Raw genomic sequence first — 22,832 nt, 5'->3', positions numbered from 1 at the left:
CCATGTTTTTACCACTTTAAATCATTATTTGTTTTAGAGAAGAAGGGATCTGTGGATAATTCAGCTCCTGGTAAAAACCTCCTGAACATCTGGATCTTAAGTTATCAGAGAAAAAGGGGAGCACGCATTAGCAGGGCTGGGCTAGTGGCCTGTCTGCGACGAGCCGAACAGAGTCAGAGAAACATTAATTTGTAATGTGAAACTGCTTTATTCAGTGTTGTAGCGTTTTTAATCATCTGGTCTGTTTGTTTCGGAGAGGAAGAGACCTCTGCAGATAATTCAGCTCCCGGTAAAAATCTCCTTAACATCGAACACTGAAAGACTCCTAGCTAGGAGTTCAAGTTTCAGCTGGTTGCAGTCTTCGGTCCTCACAGCTAGATGCTTCTAAATCCTACACACTGCTCCTTTAAAGGGCAACTTTGGTATGTTTCACCCTGGACCCTGTTTTTTCCTGTTTTATGACTAATAGGAACAACAGTTTCTGAAACTGGTCCAGTATTGAGCAAGACAGCTGCAAAACAGGCTGCTATGTAACCACTCAGAGCTTAGGCATCCTCCGTGTACACTATGTCCACTAAAAGTGTTTGTTTTGGCTACTGACAGGCTCAGATTATTATTCTCAGTGTCTGTCAACATTTTGGGAAGGATCACTACAGATTTTTTGATAAAGAGTAAGATCCTCAGAAACAGCCCCAAAATCACAATCACTAAAGCCACCAGATGCCATTTAAATAAACAGTAATTTTATATTACAACAAGACAGTAAGTGACAAGTCATATGTCTGATAGAACACAGTTATAGAATATATCTTTGTTGCTGTCATTATAATATAAAAAGACCACAAAGACAGCAGGGCTATTTAATACACATTTATCACAGCAGATGGAGAGGAAATCAATGTTCTGCCACAATATGAGGAGAAGATATGACTTTTCCTCAGAGACAGCGCTCCAGAGTATGTTGATATTGAGATTTTGAAAAGAAAAGAGATTCTGGAAATCTCCTATAATTTGTTAAAAATAATGAATATTGACTTTTGTAAAACATTTGTTCAGATGTTCAGAGAGTCACAGCCAAAGGCAGCAACACATCTAAAAACACATCTCCATAACCAGCATGGTGTAAACTGTTTTGATCGTGTTTGGAGGATTTTCATCTTATTTCAATAAAGACTGAGATGATCTTGTATCAAGCCGGGATTATTGTACAAAAAAAAGTAAAAATGAGAGAAGTCACAATCAGTCCTGTGTGGAGAGAGATCCTGTCCCTTTGAATTTGAGTTATTTTTGTGTATTTTACCAATTTCCTGGGGTAATTGCTTCACGTCGCCAAACTGCATCTCACACTTCAGTTACTCTCTGCTCCTGCTGCACCCTGTTTGAGTTGATCCAACAGCTAGATTATATTGCACATCACTGATGATGCAAACAGCCACATATTGCGCCGTTATTGTCTCGCACGCGCTCAAATAATGCCAGCAAGCTGTTGTGGAGCCACAGTTTTACCTTAAGTTCCCTGATGTGGCCCCGCAGCCTCCCTGTGTTTAAATGAACAGATGCAGGGGAGGGAAGCAGTCGAGTCGGAGGCAAACTGCTTTCAAAACTAAATTACCATTTAAAAAAAAAAACAAAAAAACAGCAGCAAGCTGGAAACCATTTTGTTTTTGGTTGTTTGGCCAGCAGCAGGTGCTTGTGGAACACATGGAGACATTTCTTTAAGAGCCTTGCTCAAGGACACCTCAACAGTAGTTTGGGAGGCAGGGGGAAACGTTATACATTCACTTTTAAAAGTCCCAGCAGGTTTGAGCGTTCAGGTTTCCTCTGAGCTGTAGGCAACTGCTGCCTCGAGACACAGTGAAGGAGACGTGGTCTGTAATGCTCCTGCAATATCTTCTAACTTTTTAAACACAGCAATAAAATACAGCTTTGGTATTAACATTGGCAGACATGCTCGGTGTATATCCGTCTACGTGAGGCCCATATTCTCCTCTTTCCTGAGGCGAAGATTGGCAGCAGAGTCTCGCAGTGTTGCTATGTTGTTATGCGACCGGTAAAATATACAGTAATGGTGGGAGATTTGAACGGTGGCTCCGCGTTTGGACCCGGGAGAGAGTGAGGCAGATGGCGCTCTGGTGGAGGAGCCCTTAAGGAAGCTTGTGGAATGCTGTGCATGTTTGTCGCTTTTAATGTTGATCAAGGCAAAAGCAGCTCTACTTTCCAAACACACACACACACACACACACACATTCCTGCGAGGTAGAGAGCTTTTGGTCGATAAAGACTAGACAGCCTCTAAGTAGCCTCTCTCATCATTATAGTTTCTCCAGCCTTCTCTATGGCTACGACTGCTCATTTGTAAGTGCGGGATGTTTCCCCGGCTGCGGCTTCATCTTTTGTTGCCCGCACTGTTTGCCATTCAGTTTATGGGGCCACACACACACACACACACACACACACACACATCCATGGATCCCTCTCGCTTTTATTATGGGAATTCCAGGCACATGTGAGAGAAGCAGGGAGGCAGTCCAGATACCCCTCCCCCCTCCGACCGGTATCCCCTCATTCTCATGGATTTCTCATGGGGCTAAAGCAGACGGGGGGGGGGGGGGGGGCAGAGAAGGGGAAGGAGAGCTAGGCTAATTCATCAATAATCTTTACCTAATCCCTCCCTCTCCCCTTCTCACTCTCTTACTCTCTCCCTCTCTGCCTGGAGGCATTCAAGCAATACATCCATCCCCCGCCCCACCTCACACACACACACACACATACACACACACACACACACCCAGCCCTTATACACACTTGCATACACACACACACAAGAGTCTGCCTGAACACGTCCAGAGGGAGAGGATGAATCGAGCTGGAGAGTGTTATTCCTTTCGCCTCCATATGTGTGTCGGTGTGTGTGTGTGTGTGTGTGTGTGTGTGTGTGTGGTGTGAGGCGAGTCCTCTGAGAGGCTGTGTGTCTTAGCTCTGACCGGGAGCTAAAATGGTGATTATAGACTAGAGACTAGGTGTGGCAAGATGGGGCGGCGTCAAAGGCTTTGTCTATAGTTCCCGTACAGCCCACCAACCGGGAGGAGGCTCTGCCTGTCTATCAGAGTCTGTCCTGGAGCCATGCACAGTCTGGGATTGAAAGAGCTGCTGCGCGGGGCTGAACCACTCTTCAACCAAGACCCAAGCCACGGGGAATTAGACAAGCACAAGTTCAAGAAGCTCAGTGGAACCTTTGTAGCCAGATACAAGAACATGACCAAGTGAACAAACTGCTGGAGCATATTGCTTTTTTTTTTCTTGTCCTTTTTACACCCTCATTTATTCTTCCTTTTGCAGCTCATGACAAAGATTTTTTTCTAAATAGAAACCCAGAAAAGAAGAAAACCTTCTGCGGAGTGCCCACTGAGTATCAAACCTTCTGAAGACGCTTTCCTTTTGGGGAATTTAAAAAGATCTTCTTGATTTTCTTTTTTTTTTTTTTTTTTTCCAGATTTAAAGGATGCGATTTCAATGATAAAACTGTTTGGAATATGGGACTTTTAATCTATGATTTGGACCATGGGGACAGGAAACTGTGTTTTTGTGCTCAGCTCTGGGTAATTTTGATAAGTATGTCACATTTATTCTGTTTGTTCTGCGCTGATTTTGCCCTACTTTGATTCCACTGTCGTAACTTAGGTGTTAAGCTATGTTGACTTGTTTTTCTCAACAAGTGCGGCACAGTGTGATGAAGTGTGTGCACTATTCAAACACAAACACAACTGTCTGGTTTTATTCTGTAGCTCAGACTTGGCTTCATGTCTCCTGTGAGTTTGTATCTGTTTTAAAGATTTGGAAGAGTTTTATGTTTCAGTACAAACTGTTGAATAGCCAGACACTGATTGAATGTGTCGCTACATCTCAGACTGACAATGACAATGTGAGCAGCATGTGTCAGTGGAATGCCGGTGCTCTGAATGCTTTACATGTCCAGTTATCATCTGATTAGTGTGTGTTGACCTTCTCCCCTTTGCCTCTTTACGGCTGACTGAGCAGACCTCTGTGACTTCCTGCTCATACTTCATTCATCGTTTTGATTCACTGACCCCTCCTCCTCATGTCTCTTTCTTCCTCACATATTGTAACGTATTTTCTGTTTAAAAAAGGAAAGTATATAAAGCTTTAACCTCTCTCTCTTCTCCTTCCTTTCTTCACAGCTCTTGCAGGCAAAATCCCTCCAACCAGCTCAGATGCCCTCCTCAGCTCCTCGGCAATGACAGCCAGTCCTTCACCACCCAATGTGTACCTTCCCGTCAACTTCAAAATGTCCAATGCACAACTGGCTTTCTTCTTGCGGGAGGCTCAGATCACAGGACAAACAGTTGGCGGCAGCACCAGGAGCAGCAGTGGCCCCAGCACTGGACACCCGCTGCAGCGCTCTGAGAGTTTTGTGGTTTTCCAGACAAAAGACCTCCCAGCCATCAACATAAGCTTCGGGCCTTTTGCCCGGGACCAAGCCCTGTCCAAGGAGTTGCTCCAGCCAGCCAGTCCGCTGGATATCCTGGGCCAGCTAACAGTCAACTGGAAGGTGCGGGCCTTCATTGTCCAGGCGCGGGTATTCTCCAACAACCCCACGGTCCAGGTGTTTTTCTACATCGCCGGCCGTGACTGGGATGACTTCAAGGCTCAGGACAAGCTGCCCTGCGTCCGTCTGCACGCCTTCCGGGATGTCCGTGAAATTAAAACCTCCTGTCGCATGAAAGGCAACCTGGCACAGTGCTTGGCCCAGCTGGAGCTGCCTCCGTCCTGGTTTAACACCAATGTAGCCCCACTGGGTCGGAGGAAAGGCTCCGCTGACGGGCTGCTGGATGGGCTGACCAGTGAGACCCTTCAGGCTGAGCTGTACTACACACTGCACGGGCCTAATCCGGACGGGGAGTGCAGTGAGGGCTCAGGTCACAGGGGTGGTGGTGCTTCCAGGGGAGAACCTCTGTCACAGCACCCCCTGCTGCGCATCGGGAGCATCAGCCTGTACCAGGCCAGTCAGGAGCAGCTACTGGTGGACAAGCAGTTAGATAAAAACATGTTCCTCAGGCTGCCTGAGAAACCCCTGAAACCTGGAGAGACCCTCAAAATCTTCCTCTACTTGATGCCCAACTCCACTGTGGAGCAGTTCACCCTCAGGTAGGCCTCCTTGCTTCCAAATTCATTCCGCCTCCACTCTGAATGTCACATGTGTTAATGTGTTTATATTCATATAACATACCCTTTGGATAAAAAAATATGATCAAGCTGTTTACAAGCAGAGCAGAAGCTCATTCTGAGAATTTTCCTCCTTCCTCCATGCAATCATGTACACAAGAGTTATTGATGAATAAATTATTTGCCCGGTTCCTGGTAGACCTCAGCCAACATTAGTCATTTCCCCTCTGTCATGAACTGCAGTCTTATATCTTTCTTTATAATTATGCTCACACATAATTGTCTGCAATTTGTCCAAGGCTTAGGCTTAAGGCTGCAGCACTGCGTGTAAACAAAGCTATGCAGTGTGGATGCTGCATCCTGTGAAGTCCCCGGTGGACAGGCTCATAAGAAACGTTGGATTTACACGTCCAAATAGCCCTCCATTAATGGCACAATTATCACAGCACTGGATGTCTTCATTACAGTCTTGATAATCAACCTCATTCAAAGCAGCATAATGAGATAAAGGTTTTTATATAACCCCCAAAATTAATTGCAGCATTTTGGGATAGCATATGATTATGGTGTGCATGTAAGTGTTGCCAGCGTTATGTAATTCCAATTCTTTCCAGCACATGAGTTGCCATTTATGTTCATTTTAGGCCTAAAGAGCCAAATGAGCATGTAATCATATATTTCATCCTTCTCATTAATTTCTCCTTCACTGAGCCCAGTGATGTGCCAGCAGTAATTAAAGTCAGGTAAGATAAAACAGGAGAGGACAGGGTTAACGTGTGGCAGTGCAGCACGGTTCACCTTTTGAAGTGGTGGCTTAACATCCAGAGATTTCTTTTTTTCCTCTCGGGACAGGATTGTATGAATAATTTGCAATGAACTGCTGCTCAAAGCAGAGTGTGTTTAAAAGCACAAGGCCTGCGCTTTTTGACCAGGTAATGGTTGTGGATCACATATTAAAAGGCCTCGCTACAGTGTGGTGTTCCTATTCTCACACAGAAAGCAAACCGAGGCTATAATGTGGGCCAAAATATTATCATCGGTTAGTTTTATCATTTCTACATATGTCGACTACAGTCACAGCATGTTTCCTCTTCGCAATAATAATAACTGGTGCTCATTATCTAACATCCTCACGACTCTTAATTAAAAGCCAAATATTTCACATGCCAGTTGAAGGATATTTAAATCTATAAACTCTGTTCTCATAACATTAAAGGTCCAGTGTGTAGGATTTAAGGTGATATACTGGCAGAAATAGAATATATTATAATAAGTATGTTTTCTTTAGTGTATAATCACCTGAGAATAAGGATCATTGTGTTTTTGTGACCTTAGAATGAGCCGTTTATATCTATATAGAGAGCAGGTTCCCTGTCTATAGAGATTGCCATGTTGCACTGCCATGTTTCTACGGTAGCCCAGAATGGACAAACCAGACACTGGCTCTAGATGGGGCCATTCATGTATTTGCGTCAGCAACTGTAGTTAGCAGCCCCTCCGTGAAAAGCAGCATCAGAAATTCACTGTTTTTTTAATGTAAAACTGCTTTAAGCATTGTTTCCAACAATGTTCAAACCCACAGAAATTTATAATTTTGGTTTGGTCATTTGGTCACCGACATCATTTCCACCAGCAGAAGTTGTCATATTGACTTTTTATTCAGTTTAAAGCTAAATTTTTATTATACACTTTTTTAGGTCTTGTTTTTAAGTATATATTTTAACCAGATGAAAGATTTCTGTCTTTGGATGTTTGGATCTGAAGTTATCAGAGAGACAAGCTGAGCTCGGCTCCAACCCCTGCGGTGCCAAATAGTGTCAGAGAAGCGCTCGTTTTTACCGTGAAACTTCTTTATTCAGTGCTTTTTCCAGTTTAAATCACAGAGTCTGTTTTTGCTTCGGAGAGGAGGAGACCTCTGCTGATAATTCAGCTCCCGCTAAAAACCTCCTGAACATCTGTGTCTTAAGTTATTAGAGAAAAAAGGTAAGCACACATTAACAGCATGAAACCGCTTTGGTCAGTGTTTTCCCCAGTTTTAATCACCTGGTCTAATTGTTTTGAGAGAAAGAGACCTCTGTGGATAATTTGGCTCCTGGTACCAACCTCTTGAAGGATGAACACTCAGTCCATTAACATGACATTAGAGAAAATTGATTTATTGTGTTAGTCCGACTAAAACCGGACTTTTAAGAGACATGTAAACATGATAGTCCAACTTAAATCATTGTAAATTGGATTTCTCAGTCGGACTAACTGAGATAAGCCAGATAAGGCCATGGGGAGTCGAATTACTCCTGCATGTATACAGTCCATCAGACCCAAACTGGCCAAGGTGCTCTGCGCATGCGCCACAGTTTCCACCCCGGGCTTTGACCGTGGAGTCAAATAGCATTAATTGTGTAACAGAAGAAGAAGCCGGTAACAACATGGCAAACTCTACATCCAGAGCCGTGCAGTTTTAGACGGACGAAATGCACAGAGCTGTAAAGTTGTCCACCATGGCACCGGTTTGCCGCTAGCTAACCGCAGCTAACTTCTTAGTCGATAGTTTGGTCTGTGACGTAAACGGTCAACTGGAAAAAAGTCCAATACTAACAAGCTGAAAGGGGACATATCTCCACTTATCATAGCAGAGTTAGAAAACCTTCAGTCAATAAATCGATTCCCCTCCTGAGCTTGTATACTGGGACAAGGAAAGTAGTCCAATTAAATAGCCTAGTCCAGCCATAACCACATCTCGACTTAACTGAGCATGAAACGTACTGACTGAAGAGATCTTGACTCGGAGTTCACGCTTGGCACATGGTGGTAGTTTAAGCTGGGTGCTATCTGCAATCCTCACCACTACATGCCACTAAATCCTATGAATCCTACACACTGTTACAAACTGTAACGCCCTCTCTCATCACTGCACGCTTTATTTGAAGGCTGGTTGGCCATCTTTGACCTGTCGTAGGCTCATTCATTGGTATTTTTTTCACTCATAAAGCCACACTGAGTTAACTCCTTTCATACATTTGCACCTTGATTGAACAGAGATCTGACTGTAGCTACAGTCTGAGATCTCAAGATCCAGTCTTATTGTCTGTTCTTAGTGCACAGATTGAGGTTTGAAAGAAAGGTCTCTGCTCCGCTCACTCAGGATAACCTTCAAAAAAGATAAACTAAGAGAGTTGGTCTGTTTGTGATTTTAAAGCTCTCATAAGTACGAGGGTGAATTAATTGCTTGGTGCTTGTCATTGTGCATGGGTGGTTGAATATTTCTATATGTTGCTGTTTATCTTCTGTTTTTTATCATGGTTATTGTTGTTTGTCTCTAGCTTTTTCTTATTCATTGTTTTGACATGGTCTCCCTTGCAAAAGAGATGGTTGGACTGGTCAGACTCACCTGGTTAAATTTGGATTCACTAAGAAATAAAACACTGCTCCTTTAAATTCTATAATAACAATACCATTTACCATGATTAACTATGAAATAGCATTTAATGAGCAATCTATTCAGTTGACTTCTGTAGTACTGGAATAAAAGCAATGATTGAATTTACAGTAAATGTATGCAATTTGTTCTTCCATTGCAAATGTATCCAAATTGTCTTCATTTTATTAGCATATAAATGACAAAAACCCATCAAACTGAAATAAAAGAGCTTTATCTGGGTACGTCCTGTACATCCAGGAGCAGTCACAAGCTTTCATTTGTTTTAATTAGCATAATATAAAATGAAAAAATGGGTTTTTAAATGGGTTGACATGACAGGACATAATATTTAATGATTCAAGTGTCAATTTGGTGTGTTACAAACAAACAACCAGTAGTGGCTATTAATTTACAAGTTGTATTTTCGGTCTTCCTCAGTCCCTCCACAGCTCTGCCATTGTTCCCTCTTTTCTCAGAACATCAATATTTGTTTTTATATTCTCTGACATTAGAGCTGTGTCTCAGAAGGACCATAATAGCTGTTACAGTGAAAAATATTTGGCAGTGTTAAATTTCTGACTTTGACCCTCTGCCTATGGAAACAGAGCTGAGGATGCATGAGGCCCAGTTCAGCTCTCTGGTCCCTGCACCGCTCTCCTCTCCTCGGCTGTCAACACAGTATTCAGGGTTAGAGAATAAATGATTATTTGCACTTGACAAAGCTTGAGGAAAGTTAAGTGTTTCGCTGCTCGTAGGTGAGGCAGCAGGAAAGAATGGAAACGCAAGGAGAATATTACCGACTACCTCAGCAACGATGATGAAACACACTGTAAATATGATTGTTGTAATCTTAGCCGAAGCTCTTACAGACTGAAATTTGGAGATTTGCGGGATATTAATTAAGCCTCAATAACTCAATATGCTCCAAGCAAAACCAGGATAAATTCCCCCCTGCAGGAGTGGTTTATTAATAGTCATTCCTCACATTTCAGTTGGAGAAATCCCCTAATAATAAACCCAAACTTCTAACATTTAAAGGTTAAGACCCAAACCAATCAAAGTAGTGGCAGCAGCTGTTCACTTTTTGTAACTGGAGTCAGAATTTGAACTTCCAACTACCTCAACAAAAGGAAAAGTAAACACATTCGATCAACTTTATTCTTCATAGTCTGTTGATAAAACCTTGACACCAACCTCATAGCAGCTTATTGATGCATTTGTCAATAAAGATACTAATGTATCTTAACATCATCCTTATGTACTCAAATAAAAGTACAATTATTGCCATAAAAATGGCTCAATCAAGTCTAAGTAAAAACGTACCGAGTTAGTGAATTATTTAAAGTACAGGTTACTCTTTGTCAGGGCTGCCCCTGACTAAGAATTTTCCTAGTCAACCAATAGTCGTCATTTAGGGCCATTAGTCGACTAGTCACCCGCGTGTTTATGATATTAATTTAATTATTGAATGATATGTTTTGGGCGGGGCAACACAATGGTTTGACACACGGTGAGCGAGCCCAGGGGCGGAAATCCCGGGGGGGGGATGACTCCCCCTTCAGTAAAGCTGTACCCCCCTAGAATAATTTGAGACACAATTAATAATTTTTGAACAATGCAGTAGTATTTATTAAAAGCACAATGCAAGCGGTGCTCATTATAATCGCGCAATAATGCGCTATTTAAATCTTAAAAGATTTAGTCCCCCCCTCCCATTCCTAGTAGTGGTATATCCTACACTCTTTCCAATGGGCGGGGCTGCTTGGCAGCAGTAGCAGCGTGTGGCTGGACCCGGCTGCCCACATCGCGCATCGCAGGGTAAGGTGCTCACTCACACAGACACAGTTTAATTTAGGCTACACATGTTACAACACATCCCATTTACTGTTACAACAAGCCCCAGGGCCAGGCTGATAATATAAACTGTCTGCAACATTTCTCCTGCATTGTTCAAAAGCCTACTCAATTACAAGTGCTGCTAAGCTAAAAGCTAATGATTAAGCTCAGAGTTTAGTGATGGAGAGGACAGGACAAGAGCAGTCAGTGGTGGAGCAATGGGTACCTGTCTGTAGGCTCTTCACCTGTCAGTGAGACAAACATGAAAGACGTGCAGACGTGCAGACGAGGAGCAGTCATTACATGCGACTATTACGCACGGTTGTGGCGGAGTGGCTCGTATGGGTACCTGTCTGTAGGCTCTCCTCCTGTCAGTGAGACAAACATGAAAGATGTGCAGACGTGGAGCGGTCATTACGCGCAACTATTACGCTGGGTTGTGAGGTGCGCAGCGGCACACACAGCACACTGTTTATAAACCAGTTTACCAGTTTAATTGCAGGAAATGTTTAGTTTTAGTTTTAGTTTAGTTAGTATAGACATTCACTCTGCCTGTTGGAGAGATAGAGAGAAGATTAAAGTGTCAAATTGCGGTAAAAGATGCTGTATAAAAGACAGGCTACAACTTTTTTTCCTTGCCCCCCCCCCCCCGGAATTATTCTCTAAAATTTTACTGTTTATTTACTTCCATGTTTCAGATGATACGTCATGTTTGTAGTCGACCAATGAAGATGAGTTTACATATCACCTTGGGTTCGTCCTTCACCTTCTCAAAATGATCCCACACTTTGGATTTCCTGCCCGACATGTTATTAACTAGCCTGTGGAATAACCGCAGGTACCAGCCCTGGAAATTAACCTGACTCCTGTCTGACTGCTGAGCGTGGACACTTCCTGTGTCTGTCCTTTCAAATTAAATTCCCACATGGTCTAGCCATATAGGTTTTGATTTGTTTATTTATTTTTTGGATTTATTATTTTCTGCGACTAAGCCAAAGATGTATACAAGGATTATCACTGGAAGCTTCCTCTCGATCTAGGTTTTGCTCCATCATCATCACATCGTAGTCCAAAACCAGATGGTGCTTCTTTTTCTTCCAGGTAGCTGGAAGCCTTACATCTGCAGTAGAGGTGCTCTTCGCATTTAGAGCAGACTAGTTGTAACAAAGATATAAATGTAGTGATGTAAAAAATGGCTCGAAAATATTTTATTTTTTTGTTCATCCTTTATTTAACCATAAAGCTCCCATTGAGATACAAGGTCTCTTCAGCAGCAGTTACACTTACAACAGTAAGAAAATAAAGTGTGTCTCATATTAAAACACATACAATACATGAAGCAACACAAGGGGAAAAATAGTAAGAGAAAGAATGACAAAACAATGACGTCAATACACAATCCACCAAGGTCAAGGACTATATAAAGCAGCAACATGTTTCCTTCAAGGCAGTTTGTACTTGAGTAGAGAGTAGAACTGCAGATTTAAAAAAAGGAACCGTTAAAAAATAATGTTTTACTTTTTCACTCAGGTGTGTTAATGATAACCCACCAGATTATAAGTGAATTGCAGAAAAGGTGTTAAAACCTGCCGTGTGTCACCCTACAAACACGGTTTTATACAGACAAAACACTGATTAGTTTTTTTTTTTTTTAAATTGGAAACAATTTAATGCCTCTTTGTGTACGAGATGCCTCTGTGTAATTTAATGAATAATCAACAAAATCAGGCTCTCTCCTTGACTCTGGACTGATGTGATTACATCTGTTGTCTGCAGATAAAAGACCTCAGAGTGCATTCATCAGCCAATCACAATTCAGATGATGGACAGTTACGGTATAATCAGCCTGTTTCACTTTGAGAGCAAATTGTGTTTTGAAAAGCTGAGCTAAAGGCCACATTAACCTGCGCCGCACCAGTTGACAAGGCAGTGATTATAATGTGTTTTGGTGGGGGCACAACCCCCCTCCCCATAGTATTCTGATGCTAAAAATGTTCCCTACAATATAAAGAGAGTAATCTACATTTAAAAAATGCACCACTGTCCGAAATAATTATGAGCAAATCACAATAGAGTGCCCCAGGAATGATTTTGCACTCATGGTTCTGTCGTCTCAAAGTCAGTGGGTTTTTGGTTAGATGCCTGACATAAGGTCTGTGGTTAACACAAGCTGAAGAGACTGCCACACTGACCAACCGGACCAGACTGGCCGACCTGTATGCTCTCACTCAGTGGATGGATGATGTCACAGGAAGCTTTGTGGTAGATTACTATGGCAATCTTACAAAGGAGGATGACACTTCAACAGTTTCCTCCAGTTTGTTTTGATATCTGAGCTAAGGTTAGCTAATGCGCTAAAAAGTCTATGGAGAAATCCAATATTCCTCTTAATACCTCCCCAGTTTGTGATGAGGTGGACATGATAACCCTTGATACACATAACGTTATTCATCCCTACAACAGGAAATACTTTTTCCCTAATCTGATATGAAGTGTGCGCTGCACATGTGAGCATTTTTGATGATCCCCTCCGTCCGGTCTTTTGGTCTTATCACATTTAACCATAGTTGTCTTTGTTTTTGTTGACGGGCAGTGGCGGCTGGCATGTGATGAAATTAAAGTTTTGAGCCAGGACTCCTTCTATTCTGACTCCCAATAACACAACAAGACGACATTTTAAGACTCCTGTGTAGCCTACAGCCCTGTGGGGGAGAGTCATGTTTTGCTTCCAGCTAACAAACTGACGTCATTGTGATGTCTGTTCTAAATGGGTCTATATAACATCCCCATAATCCAAAACAAGACAAAAATATAGATTCTACAATTCTTTTTCTGTGAACTAAAGAAAAACAGTTTTTATATCTGCACAGAAAGCCAAGTTTTGTCTTCAGTTAAACTAACGAAAAAGGCCATTATTATTACTACTAGTTCTAGTATTAAGGTGTGCTGCAGTTATGTGTGTAGTTAGTCCAAGTGGTGTTGCCGTACCCCAGCAGAACATGGCTCACAGGCATATTCAGTTAATGTTAATGTCTTTATTAAATTATATTTGTCAGATAGCCTCCATGGAGTCTGAGTAAGTGTCATTTATCATTTATGTTGCACTGTATGTGTAATTTATGTAGACAGTATTTGCTTTCTGTATTGCATATTTGTTTAGTGCACTGTATAGCTGTACTTGTTTATGATAAATAATATAATATAGTAGGAAATGAGTTTTCAAATCTTTGGGGGACCCTCTTGCAGATTTGTTCCTCCCTTAGTGTTAGCTTCATGATGACAGCCTCGCTAGATAATGACATTTCTGGTCTCGAGGCGGCTAATATCTAAAATTAACTGATGACTTAATAATCTGGATTTGTGTTTTTTGTGTGTATATTTTAAGACATTCACTCACTCGTCCCTCTTGTAGCCAGACGAGAGTGCTAACCATTCATTATCAAAGTCCCAGCCCCCAAGAATCCCAAGCATTTGTCTTCACACTGTAAGAGCAACATTTACACTCCTTAAGACTCCCTCACTGTAAAATGTATGATCTAGTGTCAGTCATAATACTCCGCTCTCACAAAGCTACATTACACAGAGTCTCTGCCTGACAGTGCTCTTCACTTTTACTTATGTGCGCCTTCATGTGGAATCTAGATTACAAAATATTTCATTAAATCAGAGAAAAAGAGTTGCTGTGGGAATCCGTCAGTCAAGACGTGGTGTGACAAAGTTACAGCGAGGCTTTGTAGTACAAGAGGAAGGCTTTGTCATATCCCCTGCCTCTTGAAACATTTAGCTGACCATGTTAGCATCCACACACCACTGCAACTCTCAGGCAGACTGCCTCTCTGAGCCCCTTGCAGGGATGGAAAGAGGAGTGATAAAGCCGGAGAGTTAAAAAAGAGATGGGGCAGGGAGAAGAAAGGTCAGCTCGAACCTCCTGAGCGACTCGACTCAATAGGGTGTGAATTCAGTAGTTCTGGAAGCCAACTGTCGAGTCGTCCCCTCGCATCGAGGAAGATGATTAAAGATGCAATAAGGAGTGTCTTTAAAGATGAATCAGAAGGCTTCCTCTTTTTCGTCTGAGTCTCGCTTTGCCTCTATCGTTCCTACCAATTTCTCTCCTTTTCAGTCATCCGCCTTTGAAGATCTTTGACTTGTTATGCAGATGATGGCGTGCCAGGCAGACAGAGGGCAGAGCCGGCCACTTGTGGAATCTGCCCCAGTTATCCCGCGGCCACAGCAGTGCTGTCAGATATGTGCGCCGTGTGTGCCTGCATGAGTACATGTCATGCCGTGGGATGGGGAGTAGTGGTGTGTCAAATTCGGTTACCATGGCAATGCAATAATAATGTGTGTTGCTGTTTTTAATGTTATTCGGCATACTCTGTTTGTCATGGTGCAGAATGATATGGCGTTTCTGGATGAGCTTCTTTTCATACTGTAAACATCATTTAAAAATCATGCCTTTAATCATCTGCAGTTTTTTCTACTCACCCTCACAGATTAATATGTAGTGCCACAATAGTGACTCCATCAATACGCTGTTCATGAAAGGTGCTTTACGTCTGTGGTTGCCCAACCATTTTCCTTAAGGGACCCAATTTTTTTTATTGAGTAAACTGACGACCCCTGACGAAGTGACATATTTTATGAATATTTTATATTAAATTCAATGCATAGTAATAACAGTACAGAACATTTGATAAACGGTATAATAAAACCAAACAGTGAATGGAATAACTGCAGGAACTTTGTGTAACACAAGGGATTTGGATTAATTTTAAGCAATATTTCTTGTGACTATTTGACCAGAGTCCTTATTATTTCAAGGAACTGTGAAAACTTTATGGTGGTTATTTCCTTTTATATATCTCTTACGTGTTCAATCTCTCAGTCAAAGTCTGTGTAGATTCATTTGGATTGATGTTTGAGTGCTGCTTGGGTGGAGAATGACTTAGCCTTGGCCGCCCTGGCCGCCCGCCCCTCATGTTCTTATGTTGCAGGGGGAAAAACGCCAATGTGTTGCACAGACAGTGATATTCTCCACAGTGCATTTTTTGTTTGTTTGAATAGAGAATTCTAATTTGAAAAGAGAATTCAAGTGTCACAACACTGGATACACTCATTTAATGAGAAGTGATGTCTAAGAAGTGCTTGGTGCTAAGTGACTTCTTAGTCAAGGTTGACAGCAAAGTAGTGAAATCACAAGGATCTCAGAGGAGGCCACTTGAACTACGGTATCATATTTGGTGGGAAATAGTTTAAAGTCATTGGCTGTGTCTGTTTAGTTTTAGTTGCTCATTTGGCTTATTCTCTGTATTGATAGTCTTGTCCTGACACTACAGAGGCGACTCTGTCCCCTAGAAATTATGTTTGTAAGTTACTAAACTGCTTTCTTAACTACGTGTTTGTCGCAAAGTCATTGCTGCCTGGATAATATTCAGGGACAAAGCTTCTTTGAGGTAACAAAATACTATGTCCAAGCACCAACCTTTATACCACAACATCGGTTTCGTGTCCAGACTCCTGTCCTACATTTAATTTCAATGTCAAGCCCTTTTTATGCAGAGATCGCGCCATAGGGCAGCTAGGAAGTCCCATCTTTATGCAACCTTTGCATTTTTGCACAGAGCCAAACAATGGCGGTATCGTGTGATTTTAGACAGCATGCTGTTATTGTGGAGTGAAAGAGGTGTGACGGGCGTGACATGTAACACAACAGCATCAGCCTCTAGTGTGATATATAACATACGCATCGACAGTGTATCGCACACATAGCAGATCATCAAAATTCATACCCGGCCCGTCCATGGCTGTCCTTTTTACACAGACCTCCTTTTGGCACTATCACTGCCTTCATTGCAGGCTTAAAGGTGAGACGACTCTGTCCCCCGATTCCAGAATTGTACCTTTTATAAAGTACTGCAAGGCGGCATAACAATGTGAAATTCCTGCCTTGAACAGGCAGTGTAGTAAAAGGGGCTTCAGGGAAAGATCGTGATTTTGGTTAAATGTTATTTAAAAGGTAAAAAACAATAATGCTGTAGTCACTACAAGTGGATACTGTATTGCCAGATTGCCTGTTTTGGCAACTGAAATATGATGTCAGTGAACATGTTGCTAATATGTTCAGTATCAACATTTTTGCGACGTGCTAGAGACGTTAATTAGCATCATTTTGTCATTAATAGAAAACTGACTGACAGAAACTAGATGACATACATGTGTAATACATGTATATGGTTAAATAAAACGACAGTCAGCGGTTGGATTTACTCGGGGAATACTGTCATGAAAAGTACCACTTCAAATGGCTTCATATGATGCGAAATGTGGCTCTTACAGTGATGGACCCGCAGAGAATTACCAATTAGCCCCCTTTAGCTGGTTTGGGTTTCCTCACCCACAACTCTCTTCATTTCCACCTGCAGCAGACAGCTGTTTTTAGTGAAAAAAAAAAAAAAGCTGTGATAAATCTCACTAAATTTCAAAACATAAACATGTCTTCCTACTCTGCTGTCACTCTTGACTCTTGGGACTATTTGTCACAGCTTCAAGGACACAAAGACAATTCTCCCGCTAAATACAAAGCATTGGCCGATGAATCATTCTAAAATGTTTGTGATGTCTTTATGGTATTTTGTCATCGCAGAGCATCAGTTCTCCCTGTGCATTTACTAAAATCTGTCTCCAGATATACTCTATACTGTGTAATGATAACTCAGGGCCTCCCTGTGTACTGTCAAAAGATTTCTGATTGGCTGGAGGCCCGGCTGGGTCAGCTGGAGGAAATGTGCGACTGCTGATGGAAAGTCTAACATGAGGCTTTCTGGGGAACTTCTACTCATACATTGCAGAGTGATAGTGATTGCCAAGGCAGGATTGACACAGTGGGTCATTTTAATGAGCCCAAACTGCTGTGTGTGCTGCTTTACAATCTGACAGATCATTGAAAAGTTACTGAGTTAAGCATGATGCACTGACCATTACTGCTGCTAATGAAATGCTTATTATTTCCACTGTAACTAACTTTGCTTTGCCAAAGAGCTGCACCTGGCAGGGAGCCAGAAAGATTGGTTTATTCATATGGAGACATAGTTGTAGGATATCAAAGGGTCGAGTAAGTAGCTAAACCTGACTTTAAACAGCAGCTAGGTCACTGCGTGCATGTAAATGAAGTCAATGAGGAGCTGCCAATTTAGATTTCGGTGACTCATTGACATTTTCGCTGAAGTAAACACAGCCTCGTTGCATTTACATGAACTATATTCATATTATTCTCATCTATGTGCACAGTACAAGGCTCTTGGAAACAGCGCAGTACTCCAGAGCCCTGGGTGCGACATGCAGTATTCAAATGCCCTGGCTCCAAATAAAGGCTTGAGAAGAGAAAGCGCAGTGGAAGCCAGGGAGAGTGACCCACATTCAGCAGTAGTGGCTTCATCCCCGGCAGCTAGATGGTTGCTCGCGCCTTGTAGGGAACACAGCAACTTCCTGACCCCAGCCTCTGCTTCCTGCCAGCTCTGCGGTCTCGCTCCGCTCCGTGTCCCACGTCTCAATTGTCGCTGTCAGTGTCGGCTCGTCTTTTCCCGAACAGCTTTGATGACAAATGTCAGCACCTCTCGCCGTGGAGCGCACGCTCGTTCAGATCGTATGACTCGGGAAGTGATGCCTCTGCCGTGGGCCGTCCTGTCACGACACATCGGGTGACATAGAGAACCGCTGTTTATCAGCACTCATCTCTGATAAAGGAAGGAGAGGGTCAGGAGAGTCTTGCTCGCCTCAAAGTGCTTCCACTTTCACTGTGACAAAATAAGCCTCTCTATTAGGCCATATTGGACTGCACCACCACCACTCCTCCACCTCTTCTGCTTCATTCCTCCCATTCTTTCTGTCTTTCCCTCTCAACTGTGTACAAGTCATTTGAGGCCAAGCAGCAGGGGGGAAAGCATTTACCATTGTGAACTTTAATGTGTGTGGATCAAGTCACAAAGGGGGGATATACTGTATGTGCCAAGATTTTAATGAAATGGGCTGTTTTGAGCTGGAGTTAGTTTTTTAATGCTTAAAGAAAGTTGCATGTGTCAGCTCTCTGCGCCAGGCGAAATGCAGATATTTATGCAGGTTTATTGCACTGCTTGGCTACTACTAAAGTAATTCAGCCCTTTTGTAACCTTGAATAGGCGAGCCGAGTAACTTTGTTAAGGTAAGTCTAGTTTATACACTTGAAGGATTCTTATTGTAGACCCATATCTATTGTTAAGGGCTTTTTGGTATGCTCAGCATGTTGTTGAGTGATGGTCTGGTTTGGAGACAAACAAACCCAGGCACAACCAATTAAGTCAGACATTCTCTCTAACTCAACTGGAACCCACAAAGTTCATCTGGGTCGCGAGTACAGCTGTAAACTCATTAGGCATATACGCATATATTTTTGCATATTTATATCCTTTTCCTACCCTATCACTACAGCCTGTTGATATTCACATTTGTTAACATAGCCAGCCAGGAGATTATTCATTAACCTCTCCGACCCTGCAGGACCTGCCGGTGGGCTCATTAAACATGTTGTGTAGACAAACATTGTTCAGGGACAAAGGTTTTTAAAGGTAAAGACTTTCCCAAAGAAACGAAATAAGATGGAAACGAGTTATAATAGTAACTGGAATGTTATGAAAGTGCTGCAGTAGACGGTGTAATCAGCGGCCATTTTCCCCATTAACCACGTAATCAAACTGGAATGAACTCCTCTCGACACCGTTAATTGTGCTGGACCTTTGTGATGTGCTCAGGCTTTGTGGAAAGAATCATACATTTTTCACAATGTTAAAAAAGTATGTTTGGGGGAGAAAATCGCATAGTTTCATCCCCATCATCTATTCCCACTGCTAAGTATCAGCATGCAGGCCCTTTTTTGTACTCTAAATGGCTTTCATTAATCTTTTTTAATTAATATAATGTAAAGTACCACCAAGTGCTGTTCATGTGGTTGGTTCTTTTGCCTCGGTTTGGTTTTTAAACCCTTTCATCAAGACTTAATCTACAGATTGACAATGAAAGCTCTGCCTCTGCAGAAATGTATGCCATTTTTTGTCCATGTGACTGCATTGGTCTGATGGAAGCTGTAATCTCATAGCCGCCGTGTGTTTGTGTCAGTGATTGGTGACACGTGCAAATCTTAATTTCAAATTCATTATATTTACTTCTTTGCGTTTACATTCAACTGCTCATTTAGGTCTCAATCTTTGGGAAGTCAGTCGATCAAATGTCTGTTTGTCTGACAGATGGATAAACACACACAGACCTGGGGATTTTCTGTACTTTCTCGCTTTTTTTTTTCTTCTCCAAAGCGTATTTGAATACAGCCAAATCCTCCTGCAGACTGCCGTGGTTTATAGAAGGAGCCTGAGAGACAAATTGACAAAAGCTCAGAGCTCCTCATTTCCAAGGTAATCAAACAAGCAGTCCTCAGGTATAAAAAATGTGTTTTTCTTTTGACTGCACAGGCGCACGTTAACTGTTTTATCTTTGTAAATTCATTTTCCGGTTGCTCCAAATGAAACTGCAAATCTTTCGATCACCAAATGTGTTTGTTCTCTCTCCAAACACATTTCTTTGTTTTCATCCGGACAGCTTTATGTTCAAGTCTTAGCCTCCCACAAAATGTGCCGCTCAAGTTGTGAAGTATTTTGATGTCTCTCCGGGTATGCAGATGTGTTTTATGTGCCGGCCCTTTCTGCAATCTCACAACTCACTGCACTTTGACATCGTTGTCTGTGAGACGTGTTTGTATATTGATGGTGACAGAGATAAAAGAAAATTGGGGGAAATTATGCTCCTGATCCCTCTGGATTAAAATTTATGACTCCATAATAAAAGGTGCATCTTTATGGGTTGATAAAAACATAGAAAGTGATCGCTTTATTGTTACTTACTGCCGGTCATGGCAACATGTTGTCTTCTAATGCTTTAACAAATTATGTGCTTATGTCAAGAGCACAAAAAAGCACATCTGGAGTGACTCTCTATGGACACGAGTCAAACGATTAAGTTTTTCAAAAACAAAATGAGCCGCTAATACTCAAAAACCCTGATTAACAGCAGTTCTGCATTAACAGTGGATCAAATTACCCCACGCGTCTGGGAGAGACTGATTAATTCATCAGGACGTGTTTAGCTGCAGACACCGCTGCTAAATGTGCTGTAATCAGTTACTGAGTTTAAGGAAGTGTTGCTTTTTTACAGCGCCGAAACGGGTGTTGCATAACTTTATTCAGGAAATAAATGAGCGCCAGAATGTCTTCACTCTCTGTTGCTTTTCATCTAATAGCAGATTTCGGTTCATGATTGGATGACATTCAGTGAGGGAGATGCAATAATGTGGAAAATCAGACGAGGGGAATATGTTTAGGTTGATAGGCAGGTAGTGAGGCATCCACCCTGTGAGGTTATCACATTTCTCAGTCAGCATCAAATTTCTGTCCCCCTTCCTCCTCCATTAGATCATTTCCGACGTTCACAAAGCAGCCCTCCTCCAACACACACAGCCTCATGCAGTTATCTTCAAAACTTTTAGGGGTTTAGGGGACAAGACTAAGATAAGCCATATTTTCCACTGCATGCAGCCTCTATTTACCTGTCCCTCCCTCTTTCATGTTGTCACAGACAGAAATTGGCGAGGTTTTATTACTATCTCTCCCTCCCTCCCTCCCTCCCTCCCTTCTTTCGGCTTTTTTATGATGCCTGCCAAGAGATTTGCCGAACCAATCTGTAGTAATAGACACGGCTCTACCCAGCGTGAAGGATTGTACTGCCCAGTAGGCTACAGTTTCAAAGGAGGCAGTGGTGTGGAGAAGTTGCATCTACCCACCACAACTAACTTTTGATTTTAATGATGCACTCTCCGCCTTGAGTGAGTGGTCTTCACGGCTGTTATTTGCAAAGCTGAACATCAAATCCGTGTACACAAAGATCAAGAGATGCACTGTTTACTGCTGTCCTGAGAGCCGCACTCTTTGGGTTGGACACAGCTGCATTCAATTGTCGGGACTAAAAAATAATTGTGGGTTATTTGACAAGGAGAGCAGAGTTTTTGATTATCGATCCAGAAAAGCTATTTCTTAGTTTGAGGCTGTTAAGATGTTAGTGTGGACTGTTTGTGGTCCAACATGCAGTCACAACCTTGTGTTCACTGTAAACACTGGAAGTCCCAACAGGGCTGAGAGGGAGGAGTGAAACAGAAGTCAGTCACGAGGCTGAGCCGTGCTGCTCTGTGCCGATTCAAATGCACTTTGGCAGCATATCTCTGCCTTTTACGCAGCATAATGGGAGTAATGGTAAATGAATAATGGCTAAGATAATGCATTGTGAACACATGGGAAGCTAGCCAATCTCAATGGAAGAAATTCTGATAAAGACATGATTGGGTTAATGCATATTCATAAAAGATGGCAGCCATCCAGGACTGCTAATCTAATGATTGTAAATGCATGAAATGGTTTTTTCCACTTCCCTCTGGTGGCACGGTCCGCATGATATGCCCCGTCACATTTTCACCCTTATCACGTTTTCATTTGAAACAGGGCAATATTCATCCTAGCATCTGCAGTGATGTACTCCAGTGGCGGAGAGCTTCCAGCTCAATGCACGGCACTCCCCGCCTGCCAACGGAGCATATTGTTCAAGTGCTTTGGCATACAATCACGAGAGCGGTCGTAGCACCTGAAATTCAAATTTTCCATCACACTGAAGGACAACAGCTTGATTTCACTTTCCTGTCAAAGAATTGAAAAAGTCACATTTTTTCTTTTTTTTTTTTTTTTGGTGGGATTTAACGTTGAGCTGCGTTTTGGCTCAAAAGTCCAGTTGGCATAGACACACTTGGATCCAAACTGGGTCTTTTTAAGGAGAGTTTGAAATGAAGGACTACAGTAATCATCTGGAATCTGACACTAGCGAGGCAACCTTTGGCTGGCCAAGGCACTGCTGGACTCCGCCCACCCCTCTACAGTATTTCCCAGGTGGACTCACCCACAGCTATGAGACAGGCCAGGTTCCTGTTTCCATGAATGCCAGACATGGATAAATATCACTCCTCTGCTCGGCTGCAGGAGCTGCGGGCTGCACTGATAAAATCATACCTCAACTATGACAACATGCCTCGTGGTCATATGCACATGTTGCCATGCATGTACAGCCTGCCTCTTTGTCATTCACTTACTGATGTGAACAGGCTCACTGTTGAATAAAGATGCAAGATACAGCTCACCAAAAGTAATTGATGGTGCTGTTAATGTCTGCTACTGTTCGATGAGGCTGTTCATATGCACTGTGCGTATGTATGCTTGTAAAGTATTGCACCAGAAACCCATGTAATTGAGAAGGCTGCAATCACATGACCAAA

At 42.4% G+C, this 22,832-nt stretch overlaps 1 protein-coding gene across 2 annotated transcripts in view; it reads left to right on the top strand.

Annotated features, from left to right (window-relative positions):
- Positions 1 to 22,832, top strand: part of tmem132e (transmembrane protein 132E) — a 555,530-nt gene that overhangs the window by 378,362 nt on the left and 154,336 nt on the right. The window contains exons 1-2 of one of the 2 annotated variants that reach the window (XM_033642158.2): positions 3,385 to 3,612; positions 4,200 to 5,166. In XM_033642158.2, coding sequence (XP_033498049.1) covers positions 3,534 to 3,612; positions 4,200 to 5,166 — 1,046 coding nt within the window. In that variant the 5' untranslated portion in view covers positions 3,385 to 3,533. Of the gene's footprint in view, positions 1 to 3,384; positions 3,613 to 4,199; positions 5,167 to 22,832 lie in introns of those variants that run through there. The other variant, XM_033642168.2, reaches the window with a different exon arrangement.

The sequence above is a fragment of the Epinephelus lanceolatus genome, chromosome 11 (genome assembly GCF_041903045.1).
Source record: "Epinephelus lanceolatus isolate andai-2023 chromosome 11, ASM4190304v1, whole genome shotgun sequence".
NCBI lineage: Eukaryota > Metazoa > Chordata > Actinopteri > Perciformes > Serranidae > Epinephelus > Epinephelus lanceolatus.
The sequence above is the reverse complement of the archived record's forward strand: the minus strand, read 5'-3'. Positions and strand labels throughout refer to the sequence as shown.